The sequence below is a fragment of the Opisthorchis viverrini genome, assembly GCF_000715545.1.
Source record: "Opisthorchis viverrini unplaced genomic scaffold opera_v5_131, whole genome shotgun sequence".
Classification (NCBI taxonomy): domain Eukaryota; kingdom Metazoa; phylum Platyhelminthes; class Trematoda; order Opisthorchiida; family Opisthorchiidae; genus Opisthorchis; species Opisthorchis viverrini.
In genome coordinates this window covers 546,822-569,634 of record NW_008751784.1, presented here as the reverse complement: position 1 = coordinate 569,634, position 22,813 = coordinate 546,822, and the positions used below count along the sequence as shown (strand labels likewise).

The window sequence follows — 22,813 nt, the reverse complement described above, 5'->3', positions numbered from 1 at the left end:
TCGTACCAACCGAAACATGAGACGGCCTTTATGTGGCACATTCACTCGAAGAACATCATAAACGAGAGATTCCGTTGAGTCTCTCGTGAAAACCAAATTGGTTTGCAAAATGTGCCCCAGCTACAATTCTCTGGATATATTGTGGCTATTGGTAGATCAGCCGAGGAGAGCTGCTTTAAAGTTCATTCAAGATTAAGCTTTTGTTATCCTGGTAATGACCAAAGGGCAGTACGTAGATGTTCAAAACGCTCATGTGCTCAAGTCTGGCCCAAAATTCACAGACGCGTTCACTGCACGATTCTCAATCTCAAGGAAAGTGCATATCGGGCTGTTTTGTCCTGCGTTCGGGAGGTGAAATTTGCCTGGGACTGCAGCTTCAGATATGTGAAAACCCATCCCGGAATTACAGCTCATGTAAGCTGGTCTTAACGAATTTGACAGTGACCGGCCAATTGGAAAAATGGGTGTTCGGTTGTGCAGCAGTGGCTTCGGTACAAAAATATTTCTAGCAACAGGAACTGCAGTGGTTTGGCTCAATAATGCGCACTTCGAATCACCTGCCGAAAGAAGTTGCTGTTTCACGTGACTTAATCGGAATGGCGCAAGCAGAAAGGTGGTCAATTTCTGGTATAGGGGTCTCAAAAGCAACTACCAAAAACCTGACTGTTGTCCGTGCAACCCACCTTCCAGAATGGGGTTCACGTGCTTATAGTTGCAAGACATCGGTGCTAAACACCGAGTTGATGACAGTGGTGACCGAATATAAATGCGCCAGCCGTACCATCCATCTGGGGAGCACTGCTCGTAGGACGCCAAAAAGAAGGTAAGAAGGTTTTCGCTGCGGAGTTGTCTAGTGGAAAGCACCAAATGAACGGTTACAGATTAGTGGACAGGAAAGAAAAACTCTCATGTGGATCTTGTTTATAAAAAGTGAATATCCGTCCTCTTTTCGAATGCGTCTTCCTGAACGTTCCTGGGTGCTTATTGACTATCCCTCAAATGCAAATGAACGCTATAAAGCAATAAATTCAATTCCGTAATAAATCTCACTTTTCAATGAAAGCGAAGTAGATTTGCGAAAAAATATACCACTCGCCGGCTTCATCACCGTTAAAATAGTAGTCATTTATGTTTTTCTCAATTACTGAGTCGGCGGATGAGTAAGAATTTAAACCTTGATTGAGTATGTCGTGAGTGCATTGCAGAAGTGATGACTTATGGTTCATCTACTCTGTTTTCTCAAAATTTACACAGATTTTTAATCCCCTCTCTGACAACCGTGGTAATGAAAATGTCCAGTTAAAATTGTGCAAATCGCCTTGTTGTGTGTGTGTGTGTGTGTGAGTATGACCCTATAGATAACAGTCCACCCGAATTTCCTATTGGAATTTGACGAGATATCTTCTGCTTTTTTCCCACGTACAAATCAAACGTACACAGACATTCGTGTGACCTTTCTGGTCAAGATCGAAATCAGTGACCAAGCTACTAAAGTGTACGAAAGAAAATCACACTGATCGCCTTATTTCGTTTTCTAGAGTCTAGCATTATGTGACGACCAGCTCAAGTTTGTATTTGGACTGATGCAGTTGCTTTCTTTTGAAGAGATAACCTAAAGCAATCGGACAAGTGACAATATTCCCAAGGCTAAAACTGATTTCGTCGAAGGGCTGGTTTCTCAAGACGAAGAAAGTACACTACGGTGGCGTTTATCGTGAAAACTTAGAGGGCTTTCATCCTGTGAGATTGTTCTGCCTCAGAGAAGTACGTGTTTTCGGCTACAGGCTAGTTGGTGGGGGAAAAGCATACAAGATGATGCTAAAAAACTGGGTAGGTGATAGTCTGAAGAGATTTTAGAATTTCCAGTTGAGATTATGTCTCACAGGTGGAGTTTATCTAGGCTGGAAGGTCAGGAAGCACTCTACAGCCGTTGGCGATGCACTGCACATAGCTGTTTCATCCTTATTGGAAACTATCAACAGGGTGTAACCCGCGAAACTCTGGTCGGTCTCAACCCCCTCCCGTCCCGGCTCCTAGTCGAAACATTTAACCGTCTGACCACAAACGGCTGATCAACACTGTGATTAACTCGCAGTTAGACAAGATATTGGCCAAACTACCAACGGCCTGGAGTTTGTGCGTTCGAGACCTCCTGGAGTTTCGTGAGATGCGCACTGCTGATGATTCTCAGTAAGGATGAAGCAGCTGTACAGTGCTTCTCGGATTCCCAGCCTAGATTGGCCTCACTTGCAGGACGAAGTCTTAACTGAAAAAAGAACTAGAACGTACAAAACGCGAAAATTTACCTGTGGCCGCATGCAATACTTTGAAGTTATTACTGGTGAGAAGCGAAAACATGGTTTTCCACGCGATGGATTTTAAACAGCACCCTCAAACTCTTTGTATCTCATATCACTTAATAACCATACGGAAAACAAAAACCGGAGTGCTTTCAAATGTTACAGTTGCAACAAAATCAAGCAGATGTGATTTCCCACTCAGTTGGTTACCGTGGCAACGAGTGGAGCATTTTGTCAGTCACGTCTTTGAGCGTGGTTTCTTTGAATGACAGGTAAGCAAGTAATTACGTGCTGACGCCCAAAACACGTCCAAATCTTCAAACCATCAGTCCGGAACGTGTGCGTTTTTCAGTATGACAGCCATCGGTACGCGCAGTCCAGTCGCCTCACCAGGCACATCTTTTGACACCAAGATATACTGGAGATAATAGAACTCCTTTCACGCCTAATTCCATTGTTTCCGGATTCATGTCATAGCTTTCAATTTAAAACAATCATGAGGAAGACACAACGCACAACTTTCATTGCATAGTGCTTGAGGACATAGCCGGTAAACTGCTGTCGTTGCAACATAGTTTTGGAGTTAACCAACACGAATCTGTTGGACAGCCTGATAACATTATGGTCCACAAAATTTGACGCTCCGTATATTCTTTTGTTAACTGTCTATGTGTTCACAGTCACCAAGTTCGTTGAAGATGTACAACCACAATTGTATTTTGGTATATAATAATATAATAACAATAATAGTAATCATCATCCAGCTGTAACACCCTTTCGGTACCTAGCTGCCATGCCACCCGAAGGGCGTAACGAGTGTCCAGGCCGACCGGCTGACTATCTTCCCACCTAATAATTGTTCAGCTGTAGCAACCTTTCGGTAGCTGGCTGCCATGTCCCCGAAGGAAGCACGAAAGCTAAGGTACTGTCAGGTTGCCAAAACCTAGACAGAAGCAGTCTAGATGCCTGGGTCGGATTCGAACCGTGGACATTCGCTCCTTAAGCACTAAGCCATCTCGAGTTCATTTTGGTGCATATTTTCACTTCTGTAGTCTTCGCGTTGTGTGGTGATACGGATATTAATTAACTGAGTTCTCTCTTTGTTCCGGAACCACGACTGCTTGGAGTTTGTTGCTATCAGTGTCGACCGACGGATCTTCCATGGTGAGTTCTTCCAATCATATGGAGTTGTGCAATGAGTGGAGAGCTTATCTCATCTAAAAGGGCCAATGCAGTGTGCTGGTTTATCGAATTGGAGCTGGTTGTCACGTGCCGTTTCTTTACCATCCGACAGCCGTGGAAACACAAGCTACTTTGCTGAACTAAAAAGTTAGATATTCAGCAATGTAGCTAACGCAAGGCTGCCTCAAGCCGTAGTTCAGCCGTAGTGGACAGCGTTCGAACATGCGTGACCAGCCCACAACATTCGGGATGGTTGCTTTGGAAGAAGATGGTAGCAACCCGCGTGGATCTCAAGGAGGAAAGTTTAAGATGTCTGAACTAGCTTGCTGTGTCATTCCATATGTGTTTATCCCAACAGCAGGCAGGGATAAGCTGGTATGAATGTCTAAACAGAACCGTTTCGAAGTTCACCATCATTTTTGATACCCATTTACACAAAATCTCACGGCGCTGTCGAACCTCAGCCTACAGAATGGCTCTTTTCGGGAAAAGTTAACAGATTCAGGAGATATACAAAATCTGAAAGTCAAAATTGAGGAAAAATCGGATTGGGCGAACAAATGGTCGGAATGTCATGCTATGAGCAGCCTGCGAAAGAGTTCCAAGTATGGCTAGCGAGTCGCCGCGCTAGGCATTGTCATCTATCCATAGACAACGTCGGTTAGTTCTGAATTGCAGCTGAGGCAGAGTTTTCATGGTTCGGTTCGTAGCTGGGGAGCTCGGAAAACGCTCCTTGGACTGATGGTGAGATATAAGGAACGCAGCTGATTGGTCTATGGACCACGATAGCAGCTGCCGCTCCATGCAAAATCTGGACTGCTTCGCTCACTTGCTTTAATCACTTTAAGGCCCGAGCAGGCGGGCCTTGATCGATGGGTTGGCATAGTGATAACGAAGGGGGAGGACGCAAATGAGACTGCGTGCGTGTCCTTTAGGTCGGTGATGAAACGTTTGAGTGCTAATTGCCAGGGTGAGCGAATGGAACAAAAACCAGCCTACGCCATAGTGATGAGTTAGCAGCCGAGAAACACTGCGGTGGTCCGTGAAGCGGTGACAGAACGCAGTTCACCAGGATGTGCCAGTAGCCTGAAGAATTGATCTCAGGAGAGCACTGGTTGACTAGCTGCCGATTCCGATAGTACAGGATCAAGTAGGACAGACGAGACGGGTGCATCACCTGCCCATTCACGCATGCACAATTGAAGGACATAACATAACAGGGGTCTTTGCCATATAGTGGATAACTGAGGTTAGGTCGAAGAGCTTTCAGACACCTTATTAGTAGTGTGTAAAGTCATAATACATTCGCGGGTGCAAAAAGCATGTATAATTAACACTGGCCTTCTGATGTATAGTTTACAGTGAAAGCTGTTGACCTTCCAGTGATATTGATCTCTGAGTTAGAACTAGGCCCATAACAAACAGCAAAAAACACCACCCAGACAATCAGTTTCATTTCCACAAATCCGATATTCCATTCTAGGTTTGACTTCATCTAGCTTGCGGCTTAAAACTACGAGGCCCATGTGGGTGTTTCACACGTTCCGGTTTATTCTTGTTAGCTCCTTCTCTAGGAGGTGAGATACCAATATGTCCCATCGCAATTTTTCCCGTTCTCTGTCCATTTATGGCATTAGCAGACCTATTAACCCCAGAGTTGCACCACATAAATTTTTGGGACAGAAGATGCACAGTAAAAACATCTCTTGACCTCGGTACAAAAACATACGTTTGTTATCATGGTAGACGAGTTCCGAACAAGCCCGGCCTCATCGTAGTATCATATCCAAGGGCCCACCAAAAACACGCGTTTGGTTGCTCCGGTCGTTGTACAGAGCAGCTAGCGACTGGGCAGTAAATTTTCAAACGATCGGACAGGATACGAGAAGAGAATATGAATGAAACCATCTTTGAGACTGCATCTGAGTCGTCAGAACTCCACAACATGCAAACTCCTGACAGCGGCACGTGTGATGTTCTTGAATGGTATCTCTGTCAAGCAAATTACACAGTTGTCTCCAATCAACAATGGCCGTTGACCAGATTATCCGTGCCGATCAGCCACCCCAAGATCCCAACCAGAAGACTACGATATGGGTCCACCAGCGGCTCCTCTTCGCCCTTGGGCAATCAGAGAGCAGTCCTTACCTCGTGCTTCCTTCTGGTTGCACGGTTGTCGAACGGTCGAAACTGGATTTCCTTGTATTCGCGTCCGACCCAAGGAAATAGCTTTCGGCTTAAATGGAGGATATGAGTGCTTGTCAAGAGGTGTGGAATCTGAACCCCAGCAGTTCTCGCGCAACATATGAGGCCGGATTGAAGTATTGAGTCAACCATGCTACCAAAAGACTGGCTTATTGGCATCACTGCTGACCATTTTTGGAGTTTGAGACCGAAATATGACAAGATCTTGACTTAGTTCTATAGAAATATCTAAGAAACATTGTGATCGGAAAGAATTTATATGGTCATACATGCAAAAATAGGTACATTACAAATCGTGTTCCTGTACGCGCCTGCCAGTTAAGGTCCTACAGCCTGGAAGCCGCCAGTATAGGCTGATATGTAAACCTTACGGCGAATCGCATGCACATCATGATTGTATGTTGCGTTTATGTAGAGATCCAAAGTGATTATAATAATCTTCATGGCTTGTGTGAATATCTGTCAACTATTAAGTCGTTTTTCCCGTTTTCCTTATAAGACATGCGTATAGACTAACTGAGCGGGTTCAAGCAGCCAACGTGAAGTCATCTGTAGGGTGGTTCGAACCAGGGACGTCGAAATGCTGGCCCACCACCCTATCCAGTTGAGCATTCAAGTCAAATGCACTGGTAATAAGGGACACCCGGTCCGCAAACTCACAGAATGAATACAAAACAAACTGATGAAATTAACCGCCAACTATTCGGCCAAAAGGTTTACGCAGAGGTATCAGAAGACAGACACAACTTCCAAACTTTCCGATTTGAACAGTCACCTATAGCTTGCTTGGTGAGGCCAAAGGGACTGCATCAAGCATTCCATCGCACTATGTAACAGCATGTTTACAGTGTTCATCGCGTCACTGTCAGCATGTGCGTTTCCTTCTATCACTTAAGCGGAGGAATCGATTTTCAACAAATTCATCGTCTGGTGAATTTGTTACGAACAAAGTTATCGTCCAACCGACTGACCTTACTGCTTCCCCTTTTTCATTTTCGAGAATCATTAACCAAACGATCAACTACTGAGTACGATTCCTATGGTCCCTTCAGTCGCCCCGTTAGCTGTCAACAAGTCCAACCATTATTGACGTCCGAACATGTGCTGAGCAGGGAGCCAAGAAAGGGGAGATCGTAAATCACGGTAGGCTTATCATAACCCGTGTAAATACCTAGTTGACTGGACTATACTCACTCACCACTTTAATCGCAAACACAATCCAAAAAGAGTCCCTTCTGTGTGCAACAAACATCAAATCTTGATCTATCAGTACCGACGCCGCAGTTTGAATTTTGCACCTTGGCCGACATGGTACATTTAGTTCAGCCGATCTCACTTTCATTTCTCAACCGACTTAGTTCCAATTTTCCGGTACGGTTCTTAGTTCAAAGATTGCTTGTCTACCTGACAGTGTTCACTTGGCCTGATGAAGCTTTTGTGTCAAAAGCGAAACGTTGCCCAAATAAAAACTACCGATTGTTTACCAAGCTCTTCCTAAAAAAGATGCTTGTCTACCATTTTCACGGTGCATCCACTTGAAACCATCGGTTGCGTGACGAAAGCAACAACAGTTGCTGCATATAACCTCTCTTCGAATTTCTATCATGTCCTGGTAAATTACACATGTGCAAACACTGATCACGCCTACAAGTATGTGCCTCATAGAGCAATTCGTCACATGGCGATGCAGCAAATGAACACTACAAAACCGAGTTGCTTATAACATGATCTGATAGTTGATCAATTGGATGTTGATCTGCCCACCAAGCTTGACAACCTGCTTGCAGACGTTTCGTCAAGACGTTTCGAGGAGACTGCATCGGTGTGCCACTCAGTGCACTCGTGATTCTTCTCGAATGGTGACGAAACGTCTGCATGTCAGCTGCCAAGCTCGGCGAAGAAATTAACAGTCAGCTGATTAACTGCCAACGAAAACACTCGAGCTACTAATAGTTCAACACATTACGGGATCCACGAAGTATGAACGTGTGACGTAACACTCATCTAAACAGCTGGTTACCATACAAGTCTAAATCATGGCCGCCCCCACGAGACCGTCTCATATGGAAGGTATTTTGAGGTCTTTTACCCAAAAAATCTTATGAGTTACTCTGGTATACTTTTAGCGAGTGTACGGATAACTTTCTGACTGCTGTTTCTCTATCCTTGTTCTAGCCAGTGACGTGAGTGGTTGACGGAGTTCCGATGAGTACACCCAGACATTGGAACATCTAGTGTTGTTGCTCGTTGCCATGCTTGGACAGGAGGTTAGAATGTTTGGAAAAACCGACGATTCTAGTCCATCTCATTAAGCTGTTGAAATGACCAACTGGATCACCACAGATTCTGTAGATTATACGATCATAGTATGTGTACAGAGATGTGGACGTCAGAATCCAGAAGTAGGTTGATGTAACAAAGGGCGAAATGGCTCAGTGGTCAGAGCGCGAATTTACTGACCAGAAGGCCCGTGGTTCGAACCCGACCTCTGCTTCTCGACTTGCCCTGTCCAGGCTTGGGCAACCTGGCGGTATCCCAGCCCTCGTGCTTCTTTCTGATGGCATGACAGTTAGGCATCCAAAGTGTGCTACAGCTGAACGGGTGATGTAAAAATGCCCAGTCATGATGCAACAAAGTGATTTGTAGGGATTTTGAGGTGAAATGGCTACATCGATCTCGAGAAGACAAAAACCATAATTTCGTTACAACCATTCACTAATCTTGGTACTTTTACGTCCGATGATCGAAACAGTGCTCTTGAATTATGAAATCGATTTGTCACCCGATGACTGAAAACCCCCCAAGCTCATTCATTTGCAGGGAGTGGAGTGATGGTGAAAAATCCGAGCGGTGCTAGGATCTCAACGCAAGGCTTACTCAAGAGCAATGTGAATGTGTTCGCTGCAGGCTTTCCAATAAGAGTGAAACAGCTGTGCAACGCTTCTCGGTTCTGGCTTCATTGAAAAACGAAGTTTTGATTGAAAATGACCAAATCTCCTCATACTAGCATCTATCTATGTGGCTCAAAGCACGAATAATTTCAAGTGAATCTTCTGTTTGAGGGGTTCTCGCTGGAGGAGTCCACCAATAAGTGACCACGTGATGCGGTTTCTGTGATCAAAAGACGAATTTCTTCATATCCTGTCCAAATGAGAGCTAATCACACTGATGTTCAGCTGCTCGCGGCCGAACAGTTAGGTGTCCAACCATTGACAGGCAAGTCGGAGCACAGGACTCTGAAACTTCGCGAGATGCGCATTGCCAATAAGAAAGAAACAAGTGTGTAATGCTTCTCGGTTTTTCAGCATAGACCACCTTCGCTGACAGGACAAAAACTCAATTAAAGCATCATATACACCCCTCCCAAAACAGTTTTTCAACTGAAGCTTCGTACACCCCTCATTACTACGGGAATAATGTGAGTAAACCTGACGCCAGTTTAAACACGAAATGTTCGATCACGAACGGCTGATCAGCAATGTGGTTGGCTCTCAGTTAGACAGGATATAGCGCCAATCATGCTTTAATCACGGAATCCACAGCACGTGATCACAAATGTTGACTGGATTCTCGGGTACTGACCTCCCGAATGGAAGTTTGCTTATTTTGTGAAATTATTCTTCCTCTGGGCTATGATGTGGTCGCTCGTGGCCGAAGAGGAGTCCGGGGGTGGGAAACACCCTGGAGTTTCAAGAGACGCGCACCGCTGATATTCCCAATAGGGATGAAACAGCTGTACAACGATTCTCAGTTCTTCAGCATAGGTTGGCTTCAATTACAAGCGAAAACTCGATCAAAATTTGCCGAACCTCCTCACTACTATTAATCAGCTTGTCCCACGTGTGTAGTGCAGCCGAATGCAGTCGCACGCTGTTGGTCCAAAGGCATGAACAAAAGAATTCTTGGCTATTGGCATTACTTGATATTTGGGATTGCAACCAATTCCAACTAATTTTGCGGTCATGTAAACTTACCTCGAGTAACAGGCCGCGCTGAACTACTAGTTTTAACTTCCCCTACAAACAAAAGAGACACCTAACGACGTCACATTCGTAAGCCTGTAGTGTCAGGGCAAAAACCTGTGATAGTGGTTGCCGCTATCCCGCGTACGCACCAAATTCCACCATACAGTGCCTGAGTACATATTCTAAACAGATTGCTGAGAGTTTGGTCTGGTGATAAATTATCCAGAGGGACTAACTGATCACCGGATTTTCAGCAACCTTATGAGTAGTGCAAGACAAATGTTTACGTGTATCGCGATATCTCGAATATCGTAGCGACTGAAACATGAGGCGGCCTGGTGCAGCACATTCAGTTGCCTGAAAACATCATAAACGAGAGATTCATCTGGGTTCCAGGTGAGTCTCTTGCAAAACCAAATCAGTTTGCAAATGAGTGTATATTCGCTAATTTCGTGCAATTCGGTTTCAATTAGAACATAAGGTTGACAGAAACCCGGGGACTGCGCCTACATGATGAACCCCAAAAAGGGCGAAACCGGTCGTGGGCTGTCGACGGATTCTCAGCAACCTTATGAATAGTGCATTACAAATACATAACAGATCACCGTTTTCCTACTGTCAACCGGACAAAAGTTATTGGCCAGGATCCGTTCACAACATTACAACACCCAAACGTGGTCAGGTTTTAGAAAGGCAAGATAGTTTGGCACTAGATAGAACATAACCTTATATAGTGGCTCGAAACACGGTCTTCATACGCCTGTCAGATTTCGGTTACAACTTAGACCAAGCTTCCAGTCAGGCGATACTTCGAACAAATCAAACGTTCCTGAACGGTGTTCATCAGTGTTAGACTACCCTAACAGCACTTCGAAAGTGTGCTGCCCATAATGGCAAGGAGGGCGTAAGACGGATGAATTGGAAATGCTGTGAAATTCAGCCAAGGCGCTGCATTCCGGTGACTGCTGACAGTTAACCAATTTATCAGCTACAAACCGTGTACCACAGACACAATGGTTCCAGCTACTTCAGTTTAGATCACCGGAAAGTGGGAGAGTGTGGGACATAAAGCAAAGCCTTGGGGCCAGCGGTACGTTTGGTTGGTTCGGGAACTGGGTAGCTACGTATTGAAGGTGCTAGCTTTGATGCATGAGCGCCACTGACTGTACGATAGGCCATTTCTACCAGTGTCATTAACCTTTGGTGAGTGGACCACCAGGGTGCTCATCCAGGGAGGCGGCTAAGTTTACTGGTGCGTGTTTTCATACTTCGTTTCCAGGTCATACACTGTCCACCAGGACTGAGCCAAAAGAGCCCTGAGAATCAGACGGCTTTCTAGCATGCGGAGTACATGTCCTAACCAGCTGGGAAGTTCGTTCTTCCTAGGACGATCTATCTTACCTCAACGTTACTAAGCCGATGTTCCCATCAGACCCGACCACGGGTTCGGAGACATCTAATACTAATGGACTTTGCAAAAGCTGAATTATGCTTAATTCGGGTATGGCTTCAACTATTCTCAGTGGCGATTCGGGCACCCTTAGTGAACAGGTTTCTTGAGTAATCAGATCGGAATTGGTCAAAAAATTAATGAACAAATGTATAATTGATGATCCCTGTGATCTCAAAAGTATCCCAAATTGAACGAGTGTTTTTAATAGGATTTGGCAAGTTGTGCTGCAATGCGTGGTGCATTCTGGTGTCCTCAGTAGACCAGACAGACACCCTGTACAGATCATTCGTGACATTTCAAAGTGACTGTGTCACGAACTGTTCCCAGTCATCCGTATAATGTAGATGTCAGTGACAGAATACTGTCAGGATGTAACGAATGATCGTCCTAGTGCAAAACAGCGCCAAACAGAGGTGAGGAGCGCAATCAACTTATCTAAAATTACCGTACAGATAGTCGCGGCCGACGGAGAACTACGAATGGGGTACAAGCCGACAACAATCAAGGTTGCATATTGATGTTTTTACACAATTTTATTAGGAGTTTCAGTCTGGTCCTTAATTGAAGTACATCGACACACAAGTGTCAGGTCGGATCGAATGCTATGAAAAGAGACCGAATAAACTGCGAGAATAGGAGACAAACTGTGGAACGAGGGACGGAAAAACCTGGATTTGGGGACGGAGTGGGGAAAAACTGATCGTGCGTATACAGAAGAACTATAAGTGTGGCAATTCCACAACGAAGGAAAAAATAAAGAGAAATGAGAACCAAGGAAGGAAGGAACGAACGGGTGAACGAACGAAGAAACGCATTCACATAGGTGGATACCACCTTGTTGGGGTAATATCACGGGTGAAGGTCCGTTTGTGGAGGGGGAGAGGATGTAAAAAGAATACGGTTTAGACGGACACAATAACTAATAACAAGGAACGAGTTTATTAGATACAGTTTCGGGAAGCGCATACCGCACAAAACGTAAGTCAGTTGGTAAAAGCTGCCTGTGGAGTTGGAGTGTTGGCAAATGATTTGAGAGAAATGGCTACGGTGGATGAGCGCGTTTCCGCTGTGCATGGCGACAGGGAAGTGGAAAGCAAAAAAAGACCCTTCCCAATGGTTGACAGTCAGGAAGCGGAATAAAAACAAAGATGTGCAGAAACTTCAGAAGAAAAGAGGAGAGATAAACAAACAGGTCTGATTCGGCAGAACAGGAAAGGCGCCAAAAAGGTCGAGTGAATTGGGGGAAAAGAGTAGTGAGGTCAACCTATTTACACGCTAAATAGCATAGAACGATAGTGTTGATTGGGTTAATAACGGGAAACAGGTAGGTATAGAAGATTCTGAAAGGAGACAAGATTGTACATGAGAGAGAGGGCGAAGGGGAGAATGGAATGAGAGAAACAGATAAAACAGATGTACAATTTTGAGGGAGGGTTGTGGGAAACACTCACGAACATGCGTCCAATCATACGGGCAGCAAATATGGCATTGGAGGATGACTGGTCTGGATGGGGTATACTTATAAAGAAGCTCAGACTGTCAAGGCCAAGCGAAGGTGACGGTGTGGGATTGGCAGACCTTACTGGAGATATTAGACGAGATCATAAATATTGTGCACTCATGTGTAGAGCAGCGACGGAGTTCATAAGGGACCCGGTACAAATTTAATAACAATAGTGGGTGCGTCGACTAGATGCGGAAAAGGTGAAAATGACAGCGGACTATTTGATCGTGCAATAGTAAGAGAGGTCTTGTTAGGTTCAGAAAACGAGAAACACATCAAAAAGAAGTTGATTGGTTCATCAATTCGCACGAGTCCGTATGGATGGGTGGTTGAGTGATAAGGGGACATGGGAATGAAAGAAGAAGGTATAAGTTTGTGTGTACGTGAAGACACACGGTTTTCGTGAGTCCAACGTGATAATTATTTGGCAATTAGCGTTTTCGTTGTTTGCTGTTGGAACTACCACTGTGAGCGACCGCAAAGCCAGTGACTCCATCGGCGCTACCGCTACCACCGCCACCGCTGCTGCTCTCCAATCCTACACTTTCAGCTCTGGTTCGATTGTAAGGTGTTGAACCCCCGGCAAGGGAGGACGGACTGGAACCGACGGACGCGTTCGGTTTCGATTGACCTGGATCAGAGGCTGTTTCGCTGTGAGATCGGTTGCGCGCGGAACGACGAGCAGCGACTAGACCACTAACTTGTGGTGTAGGTTTCAACTCGAGCTCAACCAACAGAGCGAAGTGATCCGAAGGAAAATGGACATGGGGACAGCCGACAATCTTCCTTTCTGCGAACCAAGACTCATGGATCTGATCGAGACTGCCCAGCAGTCGAAAATGCTGGCGAGTGTAGAGCACGTAATCGATCATACCTTTGAACTCGTAGCTAGAAAGGAAACGAATCGGAAGTGGATATAGGGAAATTCAACAGAACTTACGCAAGTAACATTTGAAATAATACGTCACAGTCCAGCGGAAACCCGAAATTAAGCACTCAGCACTCGCTTTTGAAAGAAACGGAGCTCCAGTTCAGCTCAGTTAGGTTGCATCCGGCTGTTCATCGCCATCACCATCAAGATTGTGATTATTTTGATGATGCTGAATCATCAAATTTGTGGTTGAACGGAAGAGTTGAGGAACTATGGCATCGATGGTGACACCTTTGATCAGAAAACGCTGTTAGGTGCTTGATTAATCGTGATTCCCAAGCCCGTCTCCACTAGTTTATATTTCCCAGAGTATCCATTAGTGAAGACGCAGTTCTGACGTGTGAGTGACGAACTATTTCGTTCTACGGAGAGGGAAAAGGCTGTGTGAAGCAGGCGACCCGCTGACAGAGGAGTCACGTGACCTATCATGGGTGTGAAATTTTTCCTGTGAAAACTGTCTGAAGTATATTATTAGGGCTGGGCAGCAAACTAGTCGCGTCATCGCATTGTTTAGCAAACATCAGCATTCTGTTGTTCAGTTACTGAGCGGATTACAGTTCAACAACAGGAAGTGAGAGTGAAGACGGAAAATTCGTGATATCTGGTTAACTGCGATCCCATAAAATACTTTCAGGTTTACTTTATGGGAAATATTGCTTGAAAACCAACCAACACAAAAATACCAGGTATGATCCCAGCGGACAGAACAAGTACACAATGAACAGAGGCGAGCATGACGGTGCATACTTACGTGAAATTCGTCAGTTTCATTCCCTGCGATTCGCGATAGGCTCGATCGAAAGCAAAACGATGGCGTAGGGTGTCTCCATCCACGGCCCACTTTTCCAACAACCGCCAATCTTCGAACATGTATTTGAATCCATTGTTGAGGAAGTCATTATGTGTTTTGGGCAAACTGCCACGCATCAGAAACTCGACAACCCCGGACTCAGGCAGAGAATTCAAATCCCCACACAAAATAACTGGCATATTGGCTGCGGGCGAGGAGGGACCAGGAACCGGCAGGCGGGTAGATAATGGTGTGCTGCGCGAGTTGGTTGGGGAACTCCGATCCAACGATTCCACAGAGCCGGTCAAGAACTGATCAATATACGCCCAGAGTTCAGCGGTCCACAGAATGGTCTGAATCATCTTCACATCAGAGTGCTCCGGATCCCAGTGAATGTGACCGGTGGTCACGCAGAACTGGCGTCCTCCTGTCCCATCGGCACCTACAGGGCCAATGTTACAGAAGAAACAGTGCAGCTAGTTGAGTGCTAGCCAATCAAGGGTAATATGCCGCTCTCTATGAAATAGCGGTATATTAGTAAACACACTAGCTCTCACAAAAAGTGGGCGGTGTTGACCACAGGGTTGGCCTAGTTGGTCAACCTTGCTGTTAAACCACTTCAAGTGTAAACCGATCACGTCCATCGACTTGTCAGTGAATCTACTAGTAGGTAGGCATCTACATAAGTACACAGCCTTTTGTAGAAAATCAACAACCCAAAATTACCACTGCTCATTTCACCCTGATAAACCACGTTCCGCTGACCATTGACTGATGCCTCCAGACGCCATCCACAAGCGTCTGTTACAACCAGTTGCATTCACTTAATACTGGTTGCTGGCCCCTGATACGATGACTCTTAGTAATCGTGTAACGATAAATCAACACGCGACTAGCATTAAGGTCCACACATTCAGCAACATACAGTAAACTTCCTCAAAAAAGCCTGTCTCCTTGAAGAGGGTTCACTGTTGACACGTATTCCCACCACATTCCCTATCTCCGGAGACGTCACCCTCAACAGATTTCGGCAACAAATCGGACCATATAGCGATTCTCAACGATATCAGTCAAGGTGCACACGCCAATCTGCACATGGCTTCTCATCAGATCATGACCTGTTTAATGCAGCTAAACACTTATCTCGAGTTCAAGACTAAAAAATAGTGTTAATATTTAGCAACTTGAGCTGCAACTACAGACATCAGGCTTCTTAAATTCCTCCTTCCTAGTCTTTGACGTTATCTATCCTACGAAATGAGTGAGTTATAAGCAAAAATCACGGCCAACAGTGGCGAATCGACGTAGCCGAGCGGACGGGAAGTTCATTCGAAGCAACTTCCTAACAAGATTAGGGGGCCAGCTTATCTAAATAATAGAATACTTTAAGGCACTGGGTCCAGCTTATCTACTTCGCTATCACGGGCCAATCACAGAATACTGACATTTGCTTTACTCTTTTCAGCCTTGCAGAGTGTATAAAGGAAGGTATTAGCAACAAAGTGGAAAGAACCCCTAGTTAAGATTAGGTTATCAGAGCCGAGGAAGACAGGTGTTTAAGGTGCTATCTGGTGAATTCCGATGAGCGAGATCGCACAGACGGACAACAGTTTAGGGTTTCGACTACACATCTACAGAGGTTGGTTCCATTTTTACAGATTGTTGACTTTCCATTTGACCTAGTTTTGAGGGAGAATCCCGATACAGATCCAGCGACTGAATCTCTAAAGAGCATAATTTTACTGTGTACAGAGAGTGCGAGGTTTGGGCCTGAGATAAAAGCTCACTGAAAACGGATGCCATTGAGGTGAACAGTCCACTTGGTCAAACATTAGGTCACTGAAAGACAACCTACCTCACAAGCTGTGTTTGGGGTGCGTCATGTTGATAATGTTCTTATCATCACTGATATTAAATAATTTGAAGAGTTCCATGATAATATAACCCTCATCGCTTGAATGTACTTGTAAACAGGCGTGTTGCTGTCGAGAAATACACTTATTTGCAAATCAATTTGGTTTCCACAAGAGACTTAACTGAATCTCTCGTTTATGATATTCTACAAATGAATGTGCTGCACACAGGCCGCCTCGTGTTTCGAGATATCGCAGTATATTTTCATAAACCAAAAACAGAAAGCAAATTTGGCCTTGAAACTGGTCTGCACTGCTGCATAACTACACGCAGTTCAAACTACGACACAGCGAGGGTAGATCGTCAGACTTATCTTCCACTCGTGTAATTTATCGGTTCCTTCGCGGTTGTGGAGACATCCACATCGACAGAAGACACCGAATTTTATTAGAGCACGTGGATGAACACGCCACGATACGGCCTTAGAGTAATGGCGTGGGTGATTCTGAGGGGAGATATGGTTTCTTCATGAATCTTCTGTGAGGTGCTTCCGGGTTTTGACAACCGATGTCTCAGAAATGTTGTTCGTATCGGAAGACATAAATAAGTTCGTAACAAGCTATTTAGAGTGCAGGTACATGGTTGTACGGCGGGTACTTTAGTTGCGGAAAACATCCAGCACCATCAGCTGTGGTGGTCCTGCAGGTGCTACGCATGCCGAGCTGGGTAGCGAGATGGCTCAGTGGTGAGAGAGCGAATTTACTGACCGGAAGGTTCGTGGTTCGAACCCGAACTCCGCCTCTTGACTTCCCCTGTCTAGGATTGGGCAACATGGCAGTATCCCAGCCCTCGTGCTTCCTCTGAGTGGTATGGCAGTTAGGCATCGAAAAGGTGTTACAGCTGAACGGCTATCTTTATTATTTTATTATACCGGAACATAGTCCACCGAGACGAGTACTATTTTATGCGTTCCGTTACAAACGGCGCAAACTATGAAGCGGACAGCGTGTGGTTTGGGAGAATGACTCGAGAGATTACGAAGAGTTTGAATGTTGTTGTTTCGGTCCACCTTCCAGGATGGGGTTCTCGCAACCGGCTGGAGAAATTGCAAAAGACAGCTGTAACACCCTTTCGGTGACTGGCTGTCGTGCCATCTGAAAGAAGTAGGCGGGCTAAAATACTGCCGAAGCGGCCGAGATGCAGAAGCCGGGTTCGAACCACGGGTGCTTGGTGTGGCGGGTTCGCAAAATACTGCCGAAGCGGCCGAGATGCAGAAGCCGGGTTCGAACCACGGGGTCATCCGGTCGGCAGGTTCGCACCTTAACCACAGGACTATCTCAAGCGCGAAATTCGGTCGGTTTCTTACCAGGTTATCGAGGTGTAGACACCTCAGAATGTTTGCGGTGCCGGATCCCTTGTTCATCCACTCTTTTGCCTTTTTCCACCCTAAGGCTTTAACCATAATTACATAAACTTTACGGCTGCATACAACTGAAGCATACATGTCGACATTGGTGTGATGGTGATGAATAGTCCGGGATGTTCAGCCATCAGGCATTTGTAGCACCGAGAGGGCCTGAAAAAGTCGTCATGTGTGTTAATGTGTAACTGAAGCACAAAACTACTGTCAGCCTGCGGGGCTTCGCTCATCAAAATTCACCAGGCAATACGGTGTACACAAAAGCTTTTAAGCAAAACATACGGCTCCTATGGTTTCAGTCATGTGACTTTGCATTGTTCAACTGTATATTGTCTGTTCGTTCCACTTTGCTGCTGATGCTGCACGTCCATGTGTCGCAGCTGGACAGAGTAGAAGAATTTGTTGACAACTCACGTTTCATGTCTTCTAGGTACGCTAAACAACTGAGTTCCACCAAAAACGTCTAGGGTTTTATAAATGTGTTGCGACTTTCAGCAACCTGCTAAACGGACGTCTGATGAAAGGCAAAATGTCCGAAGCTAGTCTACCCCCAAGAGAGGCCAAATTAATCACTTCCCGGTGGTGGTTCCGATTCGGGAAGGGGGTATCGTCATTCCTTATTCGCTTAGGGAGCAGTGATTGTAGACATCAATTTGTCATCGAAATTTTCGCACAGAAGCATGTGTGCAACCTCCCACCTTGTACAACTAACGATTTTGTATTAGTCATCAAAGTGCGCCTCATCTGGTTGTATCTGTAGATAGTTTGCCACCATTCATTCCAATACATTATAAATCTGTTTAATTCGAGACTGATAATCAAGATTGTCAGTGGGAGTCACATGATCGCTGCTGATTTAACAAGGCCACGTGGACTATTGGTCAACTGAATGACGGGTGGACATTACATAAAGCTTACGTCAGCTGTTGCTGGTTATTCCGAGAGATCAAGTTTTCCCGCCATTTAAATGCATCAGAGGCGAAAACAACGCAAGGCAGGTCGCTAGAGGGGTAGTAAATGCTATAGCTCGAAGGAACTACAAATTTCGGTTTGCGGAGTTTAAATTTATTTATAGGATTTGTTCGCACACATTATCTTAAGTGATTCATATACACGGATAAAACGGGTTTGTATATTGATCGACAGAATCGCACGGCAAATTAACTGTTCAGCAGTTACGGCTCAGGCAATGCACGTTTGACTAGTCTATCTGGGAAAACCTGGGTTTTCTGTTTAACATTTTCTAGATGACGCCATACAGTATAATCCCGTTATGCTGTCACTTGTTAGCACCCAAGAGTTTACGAAGACGATTTCTCGATTGTAACTCCACTATCCGTCAACTGTCACATGGACCACAGGGGATCCAGCGCGCATTTTCACCGAAGTCGCGGATTTGACGATTGATTCCCACCGGGTTCGTTTGAAGATGGCGTGATTACGGCTAGTCGAATGACGCATACAGGTGTTACAGATGACATTCCAACGTGGCCGTCTGATGTCATCAGAGAAGGCGCATACAAACAACAATCAGCGTGAGGTTACTAATCTAACCATCATTGTGGTACTGATCACAACTACCGGGTGCCGTAAATAAGCGTAATTCATCTCGCGCATCGTCACCGATGGAGTCAGCTGGGTCGACTCATGAAAAAGCATGAAACGGCGAATCTCCTACGACAAAAAGCAACGAACCAGAAGGCACATCCGTAAGGAGGACATGTTTAGGTCATATCAACCAGTGGATCATTGCGGTAATTAGCCTTAGCAACAATAGTTAACACTGCAGCAGCAACTGAACGAGGTACCTCAGATGGTTGGTTCTGACAAAAATGCAAGGCAAGCAACAAGGAAACAAACATAGAGTTACAGTCTTTTGAAGGCCAAGCAGCAGTACAGAGAGCACCGATCTGAAAACAGTTTACACCAATTTAGAACGAAAGGTGGTAAAGAGCTACGTAGTGAATATGCCTTCTATGAAATCACGTGAAGCCGGCCACGCAACTTTCGCAACAATATTGCGAGCTCAGCAAAGAAAAACAGGCAAAGTTACGAACATTCTCTCCTGTGGCAAAAATGGACTATTGGTTTGGCAATTTTTGTTGCTACCAGTACATTCTGTGAGGGATCGTAACGTTCTTTATCATCCTGCCACCAGTACCAGATTTTGTGGTGCAGTTATTGGTTGGACACATTATGGAAAGCCACCATTAGCCCGTCTTACATATATCGTGAAAGCAAAGCAGTTAACCGAAAGGATCTTCGTCATGCGAAAGAATGATCGCTGCAGAAGAGTGGCTTTCCAATAGTATGGGTTAAAAAGTTCCACGCAGTCGTTATTGAGGGAATGGTCAAAGACTCAGCCTTGTTGAGGACTTAAATTCCAGGTTTGGAGGTACAGCATTCCTTTATTCGAGAGAACCGCGCAATAAAAGTTATCAAGGAGAGAATATCCGTTTTTGTAACTGCCGTCGAAGGAACACCCTATAAGAACCGTACTGGATCCCCTGAATAACTGGCTTTCCACTCAAAAGAAAACGTCCCATGCCAGTAACCTATATCCATTATTTAACCATTACAGTAAGGAGTTTAGGTCATCAGCACAGCCGGTTCATCCACCCACCACATTGGTGAAGCACGTTCGACTGAACTTTGACTTGACTTATCTGATAGGTCAGTGTTGGATGGGCAATGAAATATTCTACGACTGAAGGATAGAAAAAATGCAATGCCTGGTAGCACAACATTGCTCGAGTTTCCGAGAACCAACACTGTCCTGGTAGTTGCACGAGTTTGGCATATGTGAATCGGGACGTTGTACTCAGAGTAAAAGGAAGACACTTTCATGGGAAACACCAAGACACATAAAAACATGGTTCATAGTGATAGACTTCTCACGAAGAAATATTTTATTGGCTGTGGATCAAATGTTCGTTGATCTAATTAGCAAAAATGGCATTTGTTTGGGAATCGCTTCGTCATATGAGGAAAAATAGTCAGTGCGCACCTACTGTTTCCTCGAGAACTAGGTATACGGAAGATCCCATAAATACCAATAGAAAAGTTAGGAAAGCTCTTGATATCGAATGGATTCTGAGTAAGCCCTTGTGTATTTCGTTTTGTATGAAGAGTGACTACTGTATCCCGTGTCGGTAAGAATTACGAAAATAAAAAAGGGCATGCTGAGTATTCAAGTTACTGAATGGTCCTCAGTATTTCGAGCAATTGATTTCGAGAAAAGGCCTTACTAACAAACACTGTTATAAAAAGGCTACCACGGAGTGTAGTCTCCTCTCCAAGAACAACATTGGTCCACGGGCACTTACCTGTGGACCCTTTTGTTTCAAAAATTACACCCAGTGCGACATTGTCCCGAGTCATCACTCGATCTAGGATCAATGGAGTCGGTTTCTCACACACGTTCGAGCAGGAGATCATGAATTCGTGATGAAACTCGTGAAGTTTTTCGAACCTGTTGAAAAACAAATAACAGAAGGGGTGTGAACCTGCGAACTGAGTGTAGGGTGAACAAGTTACGCGTGGTGACAATCACATGTGAATCGCATTTTAGAGCTGTTCGAAGCTAGCAATCTCTGACTGATTTCAGATGTTAGGATCGAGGATTAAACCGACCAAGAGACGGAAAGACACAGCAAACCACGCACAATTAGACACCGTCGGCTGCTCCTTAAATTGAATAGTGTGATCATACTTCCCTCGGAAAATTGTTAGGCTAGCTGTGTTTGCACTGGAACCCACATGTTAAGGGAAACGATCATCAAAAGTACGTACGTAACACCTCTACAAACAGGTCTGTACCTGGTTGTAACACGGCACAAAGACTACATTTTGAATTGTTTTTTCCAGCCAAAGGTACTTGTCGAACGATACATCCTCTTGGAGGGATCACAACAGAGAAAGCGGTACGCGTCCTCTTTTCGAGAAGGATCAAACACGTCATGACTGAAGAGTAACGCTGCTCTGGAATCCACAAAAAAACAACCTCCGTACTGACCCAAAAGACAGATGACCAACAACACGCAGACTACCTTACTCGGTACATAGCCCGCCAGTACAGCGAAAAGCTGGTCGTTACAGACGCTGTGGATAGGATTGGGTTTTGGCCGAATAGCGACGCCTCGGATCAGTAGTTTTCCACCTTCTCAATGGATGTACGGACAATAGCGTCGCAGCCTCGGAGAAGTGCTAAGTGATTCTGGACACATTAATTATGCGAAAACCCACGAAACTACATTCGGTGTCGGATTATCCTAGCCCAGAAAAACCAACTTAATACAGAAATATTTTTCAAAAGAATGCTTTCAAGAAGACATCCCAGTTCTTTTGCAGTGGGAGACACCAGTGATGCCAAAGATAGTTACTTCCATGAAAAGAAAAAAAACTGGTAATCCAGGTGGAAAGGGCACTTTTTGCGTACGATAAACCATACAGCCTCGGACTACGGGGAGAAACTGGACAAACTGAGGCTAGTGAAAGATATCCGCATGAATTCTCACGATGTTGGCACTAATTGATGTTAACAGGAGACTCAACTAAACCTCTCGTTTAGGATATTATCCGGTGTTAGGTGAAAAAAGGCTGGTGGAAATTCGGAGACTGAGTGACTCTACCTGATGAGCCTCAACAAGTGCCAAACTGATAGTGGGCTGCCAGGAAATTCGATTCGACCATATAAGGAGCGCTACAACAGCTGCAGCTGTACGATGGTTCAAAGTCCCTCCATGTTATTCCAGAAAGAGCACCTCGGACCGGAAGGGGCACCTATAGCATCGCTGTGTTCAGGCACAGAAGCCGTGAGTAACTTCGTTTGAGCCGCCATGTTGAAGCGTTTGAGAACTATGAAGTAGCTCAGAAGTCAGTTTGCTGAGAAACACAATTCCAACAAGCGACTATTGCGTGTAAGGCACTATTGATACTCACTTATCTGTTTGCCAAAATATTGCACATCCATCCACTTTCTTCCCATCTTTCGTGTCCATCGTGCGACGCCGACTCTTCGGCAAAAATACAGCGTCGTACTTGAGTTTCTCCAGTTCCGGTTTGAAAATCTCCTCGAACTGGTTGGTTTCCACTTCCTGAAATGAAAAACACGTGATCAGTCAATGAGAAAGGGCGGAAGGACAAAGAAAGCAGCATGGAGGAAGTGGCATTATCAGAAATGGGGGGGGGGGGCAGGGATGAATGCGAC

At 45.1% G+C, this 22,813-nt stretch overlaps 1 protein-coding gene across 1 annotated transcript in view; it reads right to left on the bottom strand.

Moving 5' to 3' along the window:
- Nucleotides 1-11,616: 11,616 nt before the first annotated feature.
- T265_06276 (hypothetical protein) overlaps nucleotides 11,617-22,813 on the bottom strand; it is a gene marked incomplete at both ends in the record, with an annotated part of 70,874 nt that continues 59,677 nt past the window's right edge. The window contains 4 exons of the mRNA XM_009171496.1: nucleotides 11,617-13,497; nucleotides 14,292-14,772; nucleotides 20,931-21,076; nucleotides 22,546-22,700. Of these exons, the coding sequence (XP_009169760.1) occupies nucleotides 13,041-13,497; nucleotides 14,292-14,772; nucleotides 20,931-21,076; nucleotides 22,546-22,700 (1,239 nt within the window). The remainder of the gene's footprint in view (nucleotides 13,498-14,291; nucleotides 14,773-20,930; nucleotides 21,077-22,545; nucleotides 22,701-22,813) is intronic.